The sequence below is a fragment of the Falco peregrinus genome, chromosome 2, assembly GCF_023634155.1.
Source record: "Falco peregrinus isolate bFalPer1 chromosome 2, bFalPer1.pri, whole genome shotgun sequence".
In the NCBI taxonomy this organism is placed as follows: Eukaryota; Metazoa; Chordata; class Aves; order Falconiformes; family Falconidae; genus Falco; species Falco peregrinus.
Window position 1 is genome coordinate 92,058,656 of NC_073722.1, and position 16,666 is coordinate 92,075,321.

Genomic DNA, 16,666 nt, shown 5'->3' on the forward strand with positions numbered 1-16,666 from the left:
TAATCTATGTGGAATGCAGAGGGTACAAGGCAGGTGGGTCAGAGAATAGAAAAAAAAAAAACCACCCACAAGAATCAAGTATAAATTCTCTGTGGTGCTCCAGATGGCATTTGGTCACCAAATGCAAATGACATCACTACAGCTTGCAAAACTACAACTTCCCTGTCCAAAAAACCTGCCAACAGTAGATACTACCTCGTCTCTATTCCTTTTCTTCTGCATGATTTAAAAGAAAACCCAAAATACAAACAAAAAAAAATTATGGGAAAAGGTACAGCAGCTGTAACACTTGTCAAACCTCTTCAGGTAGTAGTATCGTTAAATAGCATTTATCTCTGAGAAAACAGAGCTTCCACAAACTAAAACACTCCCAACTTCTCAAAAAATACACTCAATTTTTTTCTCCCATTCAGTGACCCCATACCAATTAGCTTTTTTCAATTGGGACAGAATAAAGATCTTGCATCTTTCTTAATTTTAAATTAAATCATAATAGAACACAGAACACAACAGCTACGGCTGGCAGGAAAAAGAAATGTAGGAGTATGTGCAAGAGACACACCTATGAAATTCACAGCTGTCTAGCTAATCTAACTACTTAACTGATCTATAGCTGTTCTGCAAATAATTGTTTTTACTTAATCTCCCATGACAGCATTATAATTACCTACACAGTTTTGGAAAGCTAATAGCTAAACAACTGTTCCTAGTACCTGCTGTTTAGAACTACTAAGTTGTTTTCCCTATGACTATTTAAAATGCTTTTATTAAAGGCAGATTGCTGCTTCCAAAAGCATCTATCTTGAATGTTATAAAGATAAGGCAACCCACACAGTTTGTAGAAAAGTCTCAGTCTGTACTTCCCATTTGTTTAACAGAAGTACTAAATGTCACACAATATTATTTGAGTGAGACTCTGTTACTCAAAAAGATCAATAGTTCTAATTGAGACTTGAATGAATAAGAGATAAAGCCTTAAATGTAGAAGTTGCCACTGAATTTTTATTACCCTAATAAAAAGTTCACATTTAAAGCACAAGTCCTAGGCAGCAAAAGAGAAATTCAAAACATTGTGAGCAACTTCATACTTGGTAAAAATTAATGATCTTACTAAAAGCCATTATTTCCTAAAGTTCATACATCTCAAAAGACAGGATTTGTAAACCTGAAAATGTTTTGGATATACCCTAGTCTTTCACTTGGATTTGCAGTACCCCATTTCTGGGAGGTGTGCTCCTAAATGTCCGAGTACAATCACAAAACCAAAGCTCTGGTCATTGAGCTGTAAGTTACTGACCACAGTGAAAATCCAACCTGTACAAAAAAGATTTTAAGCAGTTTATTTAATGACTAGGTTATACCAAAACAAACAGCATGCTATAGTGGCTCAGCTGTCAGGCAAGTCAATGACTGTGCTTCAGTAACTTACCTATTTTCTGTTTGTACCCAACATGCAAAGTCCTTTATATCGTCAAGGGCATGTAGACTCAAGAAACCAACTTCAACTATCAAATATTTCAGTACTGTGGTCTGCTTATACAATAAAAAGCAAAATAACCTTGTTTCTTCTTCTGCCTTGCTACTTGCATGAAACATTGAACACAGTGTCCTTCATCATATTTCACGGAATCAATGTACATAAATGCCTCACTCATTCCAGCAGAATTTGATGTTCAGTATTTTGTCAATACTGATGTTTCAACTCTAGAATACTACTAAAGAGAGCAAGGCAGCCCTATCAGCAGTAAAATTTATAACACTTTTACAATTTACATCACTTTGAACTATTATCTGATAAGTCACTTTGAGGGTTTCAATGTGCTTTTAATATAGAAGTAGTAACCTATCATTATATGATTCACACACACTACAAAGAATACCAAAACCTGCAGTGGAAGGAAGCAGAAAAGGAGATAATTCCCAAATTCTTGTAGGGTCCTGACAGCAGGGGCGTATTTCATCTTTTAATTATCACGTATTTTATTCCCCTAAATGAGTTAGGCAGTGCTTTGTCCATCTCCAACCTCAGCTTCGCACTTCTTCACACCCCTCTGTACAACCTTTTCCTTTGAGATTTTCCACTTAAATTAGAGACAGCACCGCAAATAAGCATCACTCAATGACAGTGCTATTGTACCAGCATAGATATATCTTCTTGTATCTTTTGTGTTGTGAAACATACTACACTGAGACTGTTTTTACTGGAGTGATACTGTTGCTGTTGACATTTAAAAAACAGTGCTCTTGCAGACAATTTTCAGACTTCATTGTACTAAAAAGTCACTGTACTGAAGGCTTCATCCCAGATGCTTCATAAAATTTTGGAACAGGCAAAAAAAGGTCTCAAAGTTATGCTATTCTCCATTTGCTATACTCTGTCCCATACTATACTCAAGCAGATTCAGCTATTCATACATTTAAATGCTTCACCATACTTCCAATCGCTGGAAGTAGCATTATATTGTAGTAACCAAGATGTCAGACATAAACAAGCTACATCAATTTACAACAGAAACAAAAGCTATCACCTGCAACTCCCCTCAAATAAAAAGACACTTAAGTCCCATATACTGCATTTGAAATATTAAATAAACTGTATTTCACAAAAAGAAAAGCATATATTATTAAAGATTTGCTGGGTAAGTAGAAATATTACCCATGCCTTCATTCAAAACAGGTGCCTCATAAAAAATTAATGTCAGTGGAATGGCTCGGTGCAGCACTTCTGAGCAATCTATTTAATTATACATGATCACATAACTACCTGCATGAAATACGCCTGAAGATACACAGAGTGTTTCATATCTGTGATTTCACAAGCTATTATTACCAAATAAACAATCTGGTATTCATGAATGTATGAGGTTTGTTACAGTCTGAAGATAGGTGGTTAGAACAGGGTAATGAGTAAGAAAGCAAACATACCATAACCCAGGACCAACACAGTGTGGGGTAGAGGCAGGGGGATAAAGGACACCTAAAGCACACTGGACAAATACAATATTCGATATATTTGAACTAGCATACAAGTTTTATCACCAAGTAATGAGAAAGTCTAAAGGCTTACCAGGATGAAAATTTATTGAAAAAAAAAACAGGAACTGATCCTGATTATTGGTTTGGGTTGTTTTTTTTTAATTACTATTATTACTCCAGGATTGGTGAACTTCAGTTATTTTCATTCAAGACACCAAGTGGTAAAATAGAGGTAAAATTCATGCAGTCTAATAAGGCATCATTTAAAAGTCAATGTTTTCAGACAAACTAGGTTTACTCATAACAACTATACACCATTGCAAAGAAATTAATATATAGTGGATAGAGTCAAATCCAAAAGGGATCATGACAGGTAAAGTTGGTTTCGTTCTATCATTTTAAGGCTACACATTCTGGAGACACTAAGGACAATCCAATTGCATAAAACTTACAATCACTTGAACTTTATTGTTACCACCTTCGCCCTACCTTTCCTTTCCTTCCTTTTATTACATTCACTTGTTGCAGCTTGCCTCCATTTATGCTCAAATCCTGTACCATGACCAATATTGCAAGTTCTGACCTTGCAGATTTAGCTGTGGTGACATGGAGTATACCCGCCTCTACAGTACAGGTTTTTTATTCCTTCAACTAGTACCTTATGCTAGAGTTTATTTTTATTATTATTATCCTTTGAACTAGATTTTACTCTAATTTTACTGTGCATCCGAGATGTCACACAAAAAAAAAATAAATCTAAGTAATGATGTTGGATGCAAGTCTCCCAAGTTCATTTAGCATTTCTTTTTGCACATCATATGCAGATCACTTGCAGCAGTAAAGTCAAATTTGCAAGCTTTGTCTTTCCCTTTAGGTCTTAAAGACACAAATTGTGACAAAAATCACACATGGTAGCAAGTAATGACAAAGATCCTTTTTCACTGGAAAAAATATAAATACATCAAGAAACAATGAAAGAGAGAAACTTACTGTGCAGTTCACGATGTATCACATCTACAAGATTTGGTTCATCTCCCCACCAGAATATCCATAGTTCCTTACAATCCGGTTTGACGTCACGGCGCCACACACAAAGCAAATTGGCCTGCAAGCAGCGGATGAAGCTGAGCAGAATTGGATCATCCTGTGCTGGGGCTGAAATGATAGGGCCACAGTCCCCATGACCTTCAAAATTGTACCTACGCCATTTGATGCCTGTGAGTTCAGCCTATGGAGAAAACAAATGAACGCAAAAAAAGACATTAAATCACAATTTCAAAATTTAGTTATGTTCACAGTATTGGTTTGTTTCATTTTCATTGTTTAATTCCTAGAATTTAGCTCTAAGCAGCTGAAGTTAAAAACTCCTCCTGTTACCATATTTTCCTCTTTTCTGACCTCAAGGAAAAAAAATTTAGAAACAGTACTGAATAAACCTGGCTTACCCTTGCATTTAGATTTTTCACCACAACTTGAGACATTTCCAGCAGATTCATTCATTTCTAACCTCACTGTTATCTTATTGTAAGCTTACAAGGTAGAAGGAAAAAAACAGGGAGAGGGAATAAGGCCCGTTCCCTACATACTTGGTGGTCACGTGAGTCCAGCGTCAGCCCAAATGTTGACCACTTGAAAGTCACAAACAGAAAGTACTACCGGACATAAGTGACTTGCTGAAAACGGTGAAATACAGTTTCATATTGTGATGTTACAGGTTTACCAAACATGCTTTTTACTTTTATTTTGCTCAAATGAACAAGAACAGAATAAGGAAAGCTGCCATTTACTGTCTCTTGACCAGACAGAATTCTCTTATTAACCATCAAGGAAAAATAAAAAGAACAGTGAAATGGCCACCCAGACATTTAGGGAAAATTTTCTTCCACACAGGTGGAAAATTCTTAAGGAATGCAAGTGTCCCACTGCATAGCAGTATGAGTAAACAATTGCCAGAGAAGAAGCTGCCAAAGTACTCAAACCATGAAACAGTTGGCAGCTAGAACCAGGTCAGCAAAGAAAACGTTCTAATGGGTTTTTTTTATTTCTTTTCATCTTTAATAGCAGATACTCACAGCTGTCACATTCAGTTTCCCTTATTTGAAACATCCAGATTGTTACCTTTTTATCTACTTCTGTTACCCTACAGATCACACTCTTCCTCTCCCCTCCCCAGCCTGCTGCCTGGTTTCCCCTCCTGCTTTTTCCCCAGTTTCCTAGGATTGTTGCTCCTCTCCACTGGCTCTGGGAGCCTGCCCAAGACACACGGGGGAATATTGTGTGAGTTTTAGACTAGCTAGCATGAGCATCATTATCAAATAAAGACATGGTATGTATATACTCTGTGTTCACAGTGGGCTTGTACTCTAGTTTCTAACCCATGTTACCACATTCTCACTGCTGTTAGTCCCTCACTACTTCATTTACAGTATTCACATCTCCACCTTGCTGCTTAAAAATAGCCGTGTGCTCAGGTCTACAGTGGTCCCGCAGGAAAAGCCAGCTGGTCTACAGGAACAGGCTGCAAAAACTCAAATACAGTACCTACACCTTTGACGAGAAGAGTCATTGCCAGGGAGAAAAGACACAGCAGTGGCAACACTACCTACAGGAACGCTCACCCCGCGAAAGTAATAAATTAGCTGTATCTAAACTTTCCTTTCTCTGGACAGTACATATCAAAAATACCAACAAGGGTGATTTTTTACTCCTAAAGAAAAGAAAACATTTGCAAATCACATACTCCTATTTTCATCATCTGCACAAGGGCATTTAACCTACTGGCCTACACCACTCCTCCAAAACACATACTACATGTCTCACAGAAGGATTTCCCCTTTCAAATTCACAAACTTTGCTCATTTAGAAGTTTAAACTCTAAAATTTACTTTCCCTCACCTCTGGAAAACTGGAAGCAGGCTGTTACTTGTTCCAGAGCTAGCTGGTTCACTATGAGGAGCTAAAGGTGATGTTCATCATGCCAACACCACAAGCAAAAAAGCACTTGTATTTCTTTTATCTTATAAATATATCTTCTAAAACAGTTTCACCTCATTCCACCTGTACAGTGCCTAGCACAGGCGGCTTCTGGCCCATGACTAAAGTTCCTGTGACTATGCCTCAAGGGCTATTTCCCCAAACACTGATTATCCAGATTGCCTATTTAATTCTCCTCTGAAGAGGCCTCAGGAATAGAGTAGCGGACCTCTGCAAGGAAGGGGAAAAAAACAAAACCAATAAAAACCTAACAAAACACTAAGCAGCAGTGAAATTGTTTTTACTTTTTGCATGCCCCTCAACCACCAGCCACCTTCAGCTCCACATTGCGGAAGCAATACTACCATCATGTATCATGTCAGCAGGACACCAGCGGTGGTGAAATCAGACAGTACTGGATCATCCCTGTTGAAGATTTCTACAGCCAGCACTATTGCTTTAGCACCCAGGCAAAAATGCTGATTCTCCATTCAAAGTGTTGAGGAACTACAGAAAAGCAAATCAAGAAAGATAGTCAGGACTGGCTGAGATGCAGAGCACGTATGCCATGTTCCTGGCACAAGAGGGCACGGCAATGGGGGAGGAAGAGGCAAAAGGGAAGGACAACATTTTTTTTTTTCACAGTAGGGTGCTGCATAGCACTGGAATACCTCACGTTACATAATATTCTAGGAGAAAGTACTCACACGCACTCCTCCAAAACATCTACATCTGTTCCACATGGATCTCTATCTATAGCGTGGAAAAGGAATGTGCAGTTTCCAAAACAATATAATGAATATGACTAGGAATCAGAAAACACCAAAGATTAGTACCAGCATAGGCAACCTAGGAAAATAAATACCTCTTTAAACATTTATGTCATAATGCACCAGGAACATATGGCAAGTCACACGGAACATTGAATAGGAGGATGACAAAAACAAAACCCCCGAAACCCCAACTGATCAAAAAAAGGTTACTCAGCAGCACCACTCACTTGATCAAAGCAGCAACAAGTAGAGATCAGGTGTTTGAAACAGCAGGCAAGCTCTTGCAACCTTCTGGCAGCTCAGAGGTATCAACCCATAGCATCCTATCCATACTATGGATGAAATATAGTCAAGAAAAGCACAGAGAAATCAGCAGAGCCGAATCCAATCTAATTCTACACTAACAAACTTCTGAAGTGTCTAATTCTACAGTCTATGAGGACTAACAAGCTACTAGAGCTAACCAGGATCACTAGTGACCACCTGCACAGAAAGTGACTCTTAAGAAGAGACAAGTACTAGGGGTTTTGAACTTAGTAGCAGCATAAAATGAGAAGTCACACACCGTTTCCTGGTCAAAGTTGTAGAAATGTGATTCAGTGCATTTATTTGGATATGTCTGTTTCTGTTTAAATTTTTAATAGGTAAGCATCAATACTAATCCTCAGAACTTCTATATTTTGTCCTCATGTTAATTAAAACTGAATTCAAAGAAGATCTGAATCCAGAAGTAGCACACAAGAGAAGATTGCACCAGGAACACTTACATATATTCTATGCCTCTACAGATATTTTGTGTAAAGTATTTAACACACTACAGGGAAAACATCTGCAGCCACATGAAGTTTTTTTTTTAAAAAACACTTTATTTAAAGAAACAAACATTACTAGTTTTAAAAGGGCTCATTCTGCAGCAAGGTTTTTACAGACAAGACAGCCAATGGCCTATGGTTCTGGTGACTGCACTGAAGAACTAAACGCGGTTTCATCTATGCTTAATCAGCAGCAAACACAGGCTGCTACCAAAATGGCAGCCTCTCCCTCATCCCCAGCCACGCATTTCCATCTCCCTGTCTGACACTAGATCTGGTGATCATGCAGACATTAGGTGAATGGGTTTGGTTGGAATCAGTTCACCAATTTAAAGATGAGAAACAAAAAGAACGAAAAACATCTATCAGATCAGCACACTGACAGCTTACCCTGCAGCCACATAATCACTAGAGCAGACAGGAGTGAGAACACACAGATGAGAGCAGCAGTGGAGTGGGATCTCCCCTTTCAGTGACAGCTCCAATCAGATAAAACAGAACATTAAAATTGCACACAGAGACTGTTGTTAATGTACACCTTAAACCAACACAAGCAAGCACTGGTGCCAAAAGCAGTGCTGGACTGGCCTGCCTTCGCTGCATCAGTCACCTGCTCCTGGCTTTACCACTACTTCCACTTTACCGCAGTGCTGCTGTTTGCATGGATTCACACAGAAATGAACTGACTAAAAATCAGAAATATTACATTAAACTTTTTCCCCCTACTCAGATTAGTCCTATACCCAATTCATTACATAGCCACAAAGATGCTTGTACCAGTAAGACAGCAGACAGCAAAGCAGGTCAGGGAGTGTAGAGCTGCTCTTTTCAGTAAGGCTCCTGGTTTTAAAGCAGCCTGAAATACTCACTGAGATAAAAACCAAGATCGCTAACCTGAGGACAAAACTGTAACCATGCCATTTTACTTACGGCTGGTTAGAAATGAATACAGAACAAAGCAGAAGTCTTGCCAGGCGATGTAATCTATTATGTTTCTTGCATCTTTTCCCATATGTGTAGTCTTAGCTTATTATGGTTGCTACAATGTTCTTTACACTAAAAAGCCTGACAAAAAAAAGAACTTAGAATTACATACTATTAACCAACATTGTTAGTAAATCATGCGTAACACAAGAGACCTTTGCTTTGGTTTCTAAAGGAACATATGTTTTGGAGGACTGTGAAGGGTTGAACTCAGATAAGAGGGGCCTTTTAAAAATTTATTTTTTTCTAAATTCAGTTAACTGAGATTGGACACAGAATAAAGCGTTTGTAAGTTGCCCACTCTAAATACACTAGGCTAAGCCTGTAAGGAAACAGAAATCAGATCTCTCTGTTTAACGGTACTATCCAAAATCTTTACTAACATTCAACTTTTTACAGTAAAATTCCCAAGACACAGAAAGATCTGTTTCTAATGTATTCAAAATCAGCTATCAGGGTAGCAGAGTGCATTCAAATGTCAAAACTCCATATAGGCATCTAAAACCACCCAAAACATAACCAAGAGATAGGCAGTAATGAAAACAGCCATGCCAAGGCTTTCATTCGGAAACATGGCCACTGAATGTCATTTATAGTCCTTTGAAAAGGACTGCAAACACAGGTTTCCTTCCACCTAGGTGACTGTCTTCACAGTTAAACAGCTTCAAAACAAATGAACTAAGAGTATTCAAACCTCTGATATCCCCTATACACACAAGCAAGCAGAAGAAAGACAGAAAGCAAATTAGCACTTTCTTTTACTACCATTAGTCTGATGCTCTAAATACAGACACCATTGAATCTATCTGCAACAGCTGAGGGCTGTTGCCATTTTAACTCCAGGACAGCATCCAGAACCGTAAATTCCTAGTAGAAATAAAACCTAAGCTCTGATTCTTCTTCCTCCCTCAGGCTTACATCAGAATAACAGACAGGCAGGAAGGGTCTTCTGCTGATCTCCTAGTGCTCCATTCACATTGGCAGCGTTTAGGCTGCTAAAAATCACAATTCCCCAGTAACATTTCACACTGCACAACTTGATTCTGGCATGCTACCAGCAACCCTGAAGATATAATTAGTGCTGTGTAGCCACTGTGACTATTTTCCTCTTCTGCAGTCCTCACAGATGGAACACAAACAAAACACATCTTCCACCTCCTCTTTTTTTCCTCATCCCCACCAAATGCTTTTTGGACTATATATGTTGTAAGGGAAATGGACAGACCAATTTTAAATGAACATCTCCAGAAGACTTGAGTAATTCCACCCATTTCAATACACAAAGCTCTACTGGAGAGTTTATACAAGAATACAGACACAGCAGAACCAGAAAAAGGCAGAGCATCTAAAGTTTGAGAAATTGTTGTATTTGGGCACACAAAGTGTAAACTAGAGTTACTTCTGTATTATTGTACTTCTTCTCTACATTAAAAAGAACGGCTAAAATTATATAATCATATGTTATTTTTCCTGCTTCATATAGTACAGAAAGGTGAGAAAAGCTAAGGCACATTCAGGCCTCCAGAAAATCGGTACCTCAGTACTTCCAAAATAGGAAAGATATACTTGAAAGGAGGCAAAGATCTACACAAAAGGCTTGAAGGGTCTTATGAGTTAAAAAAATAAAAATCTAGACGTCTACCACACAGGCCCTCAGCTCCAACCCTGACTTTCTCAATTTTTCAACATGACATCGTTCAGGTCATTTTATCTATCTCAGTTCTCCTGTCTGAAACAAAACGAAACGAAAACCAGGTATAAAAAATACTTCCCAATTCCCTGTCTAAAGGTGCTACTCAAACTCAGGTCTGCACAGTGCTTCAAACATAAGTTTCTCTAAATTCTCTTAAGAAAAGAAGTAAGGTAAAACACAAAACAAAACCACACCTCACCATTTAAGTCAGATACCTCTACAAACAAGTTTCAGTTAACCAAAGGAATATAATAATTAAAAACCTTTCAGCATTTGCCCTTCTAACCAAGGGGAAGAGGTTAAGTTGCTCACAGTACCTTAAAACACTATTTACCAGCCTCTGACATCAGGCACAATCTAAGCAATTTCTCAAATCTAGATTTTTGTTTGCTTCTATGTAGGATACTGTAGTTGCTAAGTGTCTTTAGTCTACAATTTATGTTTCAAATTGGAATATAAAAAAATGTAAATGCCATATACATATATATATATACACATGTATATATATTTGCCAGTTTTATTAGAATCTCTTCTTAAAGAGCTTCATTCAAGTAAGTAGCTATTCTGAAGCCACCAGAGACTCATACTAAGGACTACTCACATGAGTAAAAATCTGTGTGAGAAAGCCCTTAGTTCATAGTCCAAGAATTTAAGTTGTAGTTAAAGGTGTCATGGGAATTACACCACCGTTTTAATTAAATGCTATAAGATCTTGCAGACAGATTCAAGATTAGCACCATCTGTTTTGGTTACAACATTTCATTTCACTACATCATCCTCACACAGCAACAAAATATCATTTCACACTCTACTCAAGCCATTTAAATACCAGATAAAATTTATGTCATCTTGATACCCCTCACTAAGGAGGAAGGACGAAGAGGACGAAGACAGGAGGACTGAAAAATATTCTGTACCAAAAGGAGCTTATGGGAGAGACAAACACACACCCTGACAAGAACTTTTGTCCCCTACTCCCACTGAAATGAAATATTTAGTAACATCTGTCTAAGTTCCTGTCAAGTGAATCCAAAGAACAGAGGCAAAAAACACATCAAGGAAGAGAGGAGATTGCTTAACTAAAAAAAAAAATAGTTTTCTTCATAGCTATATATTATTTTGACACTCTGAGAAAGATTCCTATTTGGATAGCCCAACTTTCTACAGTAAGACTGAAGCAGCAACAAGCACCTGCACACAGACATTCTCTTATCTTTTACTCCTGGGTCTATAACTCCCTTGATTTAAAAAAAACAAAACAAAGCAAAGCAACCATCTCAACCCTGTGTAGCCTTCTGAAATCAGATCATTTACTAAACTACATATTAACATTCTCGTCTTTATCCTATCCATTTTAAAAAAGCAGGGAATGTTTGGTGTTCCCTTCCCTCAGGGCTTATCCCTTCTGCCCCTTAAAAAGGGAGGAACCATATGGCATTAAAGAGAGGCCTTATCATGCACTGAATGAGCCATGGCTCAGCTTCAAAATGACATTTCTGCTAGGCTAAGCGACTGGCAGACAAGCATTGCAATAACTGCATCAACCAAGTCCTTCAAAGTTTTTCATACTCTGAATTCAAAATGGAAAAAAATAGCATCCCAAAAAAATCTACTTCTGAAATGAGCCTCCCGTGGCCAACAGGAAAACTGCCATGCTTGGTGCTTCAAAGAGCTGAACAACCAGCTGAGTTGAGCATCATTCTTCTTAATATGCAACCGATCAATAGCAGAATGACATGTTTGACTTTAAACCTTTCCCTGTATAAGCACACAGTCAAGTGGCTGAGAAAAAAAAGGATAAAGGACAGTCACTAACAAGCTTAAAAATGAAGGATGGAAAAAATTACCTTTTGTTGTTGTTCATTTGCTCTTAAAACCAACAAGAAACCGAGCACAACACTGCATGCAGCAAGCGTGCTTAAAATTACTTTCAAACTGGATAGATCTCTTCATACCATGCTGCTTTCTTTCTTCATACCCCCTGGAACATATTATCTAAATGCTATACTTCAGAACTGTTTGTGACAAGCAACAGCATCAGGGCATTTGTATGTCATCTTTTATCTTTGCCAAGTCTCAGTGAAGGATTTAGATGTAACCAAAATCCTATTATCAGATACCTTCCTGATGGACTTCTGTACCTGGGGACATCTGAGTCATTGTATCATAGCACTGAGGACCAAAAAACCAAGATACTTCCAAAATAGAGTCCACATATACCATTATTAGAAGCCACAACCTAATAGCATGAGCTGTTATGCCTAAAAAGTAAACAGTAATGACAGAAATGAGGAATTTTTGTCTGAGTCTCCTAGATGTCAGTGTGATTCTGCCTATGTGGAAGCAGAGGCAGCCAGGAAGACTAACAAATTGTTTCAAAGAAACAAAAGTCAGACTAGTCTCAACATCTTTCCCAGTGGAAAATATGAAAGGACTCCAATATTAATGCTTGAATTTCAGCAGTTCTGGCAGATGCAGAAGCTACCAACAAAGTTCTGAGCAGCAAGCATAGAAGAATCTGAGTAATCTGATAAAAGGGCCCAAATTGCTGGTATGTACCCCAACCATCACAGAACTTCAAGGTTAAATACTATAGTAAAAGGTTAAAACAAAACACAGCAGATGGAAGGAAAATGAGTGCATGCTGACGTACTGGAAGAGAAACAGTATCTTCCTAGAGTCCACTGCAAAAACAGGTTGGCAACACAAAAACAAAAGGTAGAAATTCTTGTGAAAGAAACAGAAGGTGACACAGAAATTGTTAGGCCACCAGGATTCACCTATAGCTGTGCACCCTCATCACTAACTGCAGTTCTTGTTTTGCCACATCAAAAAGTAGAGAAAACAGGAAAAAAATTACAAGAATGGTCAAAAAGTGCATTTTACATACAACAAATTAGGACTGTTTGGTCTAAAAGGGAAACTATGAAGGTCTCTAGAGAACAGCTGCTCGTGGTGTCTACCCAGTATCAAATTAAATTAGAAGAATGCAAGACTAAAATGAGATGGCTGACCTTTGTGTGTCAGGATAAAAACTTGGGTACTAGTTTAAAAGTCACCTATTAAATACCTACCTGGTTCAAGAGGTCTCTCAACCAAATACATATAGAGCCTGGGAGATTATTGAAGGGAAGTATTACTATGTCCTTGACCTACTCATCTCTTTCTCCAGCAAAATGCTATTGTTTACAGGGGGGAGCACACTTTTGCAGCACATCTTTTGGATCCCCTATTTTTCTCCCACAAAAATTGCACCTTTTCTATGAGCAGCCATGGCAAGCCTCTAAGTGACTTCCCAAATACAAAAAGCCATGTAATACAGGCTGCTGGCACAGACAACATATCAATTTGACAGCTGCTAGGCACCCACAAAATGCTTCTTTAAATCTAGCAGGCCAAACAACCGCTGGCTACCGTTTAGACAGGACACTGTGATGGACTTTTGTTCTGATTCAACAAAGCTGTTCCTGTGCCTTGTCATTTAACTAATGAGGTACCATACTGGCATCTTTGAAGTATTTATCAGCCCATGAGGAGCATCATCAATGATCACCCTCAAAATAGCTCTCAGATCTGCCATCCTTAAAGTCAGTACCAAACATCCATCACTAAAACAGTAACAGTCATCCAGGACCAACTCCAGGAACTTGTAAAAAAATTAATTATAAAAACAACAAAGAAAAAAAAAAGGCATTTTTGAGTTACATCAACTTCTTTAACCTTCAGTGAACAGCTTTGGTTACCAAGTCTCCAGTCCCTTAACTGGTTCAGCAAATATCAGTACACTGTTCCAAACTGGTGCCTGGCTCATCAGCTCTCTTCCACTATAAGTAAGTTTGTAACTAAGTTCATCAGACAGAGATGTAAAAACAGAATATGATAAGCATGGCTGGAAGCCAAAGGGCTGTGATTTAGCCATTACTTGAGAAGATCTTTTTGAGTAAAAAATATATTCAACACAAAAATATGAGGAAACTGAAAGATGGCAGCAACATCTTCTCAGGTCAGCACGTGATTGAAACTCACATAGATGTGCACCTCTACACGCTTGTACTTACTGGGTTTTGCACCAATACAGACACATAAAATGGGAAGTTGCTACAGTCTCACAACCAAGCATGAGAAAGGGAAACTGAAAAGCCAATCTGAACATCAACACTGGTGCCAAACAGGTAGGAATCCCTTTCAGAGGATGCTACTACGCAAGACCTATCCATGTACTTGCAGAACATACCTACCCAGTATAGCCAACGCAGGCAAAAGCATTTAAAAACAAGACGTGGTCTATTTTTATTTGGTTTGGGTGGTTTTATGGGGAAGAAGTGGAATAAGCTTACCCATGTCTGAACTGAATGTACACCCAGGCAGGCTGTATCCAATGGAAGCATACAATGCCTGGAAGCAAAATGCCATCTCCCAAGACAAAGAGAGAGAAGGGTTTGAACATCTTTTCATTTTAGAAAACCCTACATTTAGGTAGTGAACCACCCTGCAGGTCAGGTTACCAACAGTATTTTACAGAGCCTGCTAAAAGATAACGCTTTAGCCAGTTTCTTTACAAAACGGAACCAATTATATTTTAACTTCTGAGTAGATGGTTGAGAACAGATAATAAAATAACTACCACTTCACACTAGATAGCACACAAAAGAAAGCTAACAAATGTGCAACTTGCTAGCCAAAGAATCCCTCCCTCATTCAAAAAGACAGGGTGAACGATTAGGTTTGCAAGTCCCCTTCAAAAAGACAGAATAAGAACTAACTGCCCATTTTCCAAATTAGAAGAAAAACAAAAAAAAACCCCAAAAGACAAACCCTTACAGAAAAGTTGTCCAGCAGATGAAAAAAAGATGATAAAAGCAAATCTGCAAGTAAACAAAGGAATCTTTTCTCTTCCCCCAACTTTAACTTTGTTACTTTTTTTTTTTTTTTTTTAAACTGGAGGAAGGAAACGTCAAACATCAGTCATACAATAGACTATCAGACGTTTCCCAAACCAAGTAATCTGACATATGGGCAGAAAAAAAAAAAAAGGTGGGGGGGAGGCTGGAGGAAGTAACAACCCAAGTAGAGTAAACTTCGGCATACTGAGTTAAAGAGTGCAGTTCCTTTTCTTCCCTTACACAAAAAACTGTATTTAAAAGCTCAGAACTAGAACATTTTTGTACACCACATCTAAGCAGAACTGCTTTGTGAATACCAACAACAGCTCACATGATTGTTCTATGCATGTGTCCATCACTGACCTGCAAAGCAAAATAGCTGTCTGCTCAAATGGACCCTCGCCCAGATTCCTGGTTCCAGGCTAGGAAGGTAGTAACAGTGCAGAAATACAGACAGCCCTGACTCCTTAACATCAACAATGTCTTGACCAGTGACATCAAATAAAGCTCAAATTGTTAGGCAGTCTGCCAAAATCCCTTAGCCCTTTAAAAAAACCTCCACCTCAGGAATTGCTTCATATGAATATTCCGTAATATAGAAAGTAGTAAATAAATCCACCACATGACTGGTCATGTAGATTCATTTTGCCAGCTTTCTTACTGTCATTCCTGCAAAGACAAGAATCCAGCAGTTCTTGCCAGAAGGAAGTTACTGAAATTCACAAGAGAATTCATGTAAAAATTTTATTAAAATACACAAACAAAATTAAATAACCAGAAACACTGGGCTAAAAATGAAACCACCAAATTCAGACTAAAGTAACTTAACCAATTAACCTAGTCTGTCAGCAAAGAAATTACTTTTTTGTAGAAATACTTGACATGGTCACTACAAGATGTTCCTGGAATTAGTTTTGTAACTCGCCCAGAACCACCTACAAATTCAGTTATATTGTGGCTATACGTGAAGTGAAACTCAAAAACCTGACATTAAGAGATTGCTGACACACTAGACTAGACTTAAGAATTCCTAGTAAACCAGAGACTCCAGTAAGAAAAAAGTCGTGGTTTTATACTGAAAAAAACCAACACATTTTGAAACTTGGTTTCACAGCTATGAATGCAGTGTCACTAAAAAACAGATGGTTGCCAATCCTGGTCAGTAGGTAAAGAACAGTTTTCCTCTAAAATTTGTTTTCAGTCCTCTGGTCTCTCAAAATATTGTGTTTTATGAGCAAATATGGAGCTATAAGGACAGGCAACAACACGGCACTGACCACAGCATAGCTCTTTTAAAGCTAAAAGATAAAGTAAATCAAGTTTTACTGAACAAGCTTTAAATTTCCTTCCCTAAGACATGGATTGTGGTTACACAGCCACTTTGATCTCGCTTCAATCCATGCCACTGCCAAAACTTGATGGGGAGGGAGAGAGAATGGAATAAGGGGTACACAGACCTGGCTAGGGATTGAGAAGGGGAGAAAGTTTTTCACTAGGTCAGTTCCATGATCCAGGCTTAAATGTGAGCTTATGAATCATTTTGTGGTCACTAAGGCATGGAAGAAGAGTGAA

General features: G+C 38.3%; 1 protein-coding gene across 2 annotated transcripts in view; it reads right to left on the reverse strand.

The window, feature by feature from the left end:
• Positions 1–16,666, reverse strand: part of MED13L (mediator complex subunit 13L) — a 203,299-nt gene that overhangs the window by 176,996 nt on the left and 9,637 nt on the right. For both annotated transcript variants that reach the window (XM_027780866.2, XM_055797996.1), the window contains exon 2: positions 3,967–4,204. In XM_027780866.2, the coding sequence (XP_027636667.2) occupies positions 3,967–4,204 (238 nt within the window). The remainder of the gene's footprint in view (positions 1–3,966; positions 4,205–16,666) is intronic.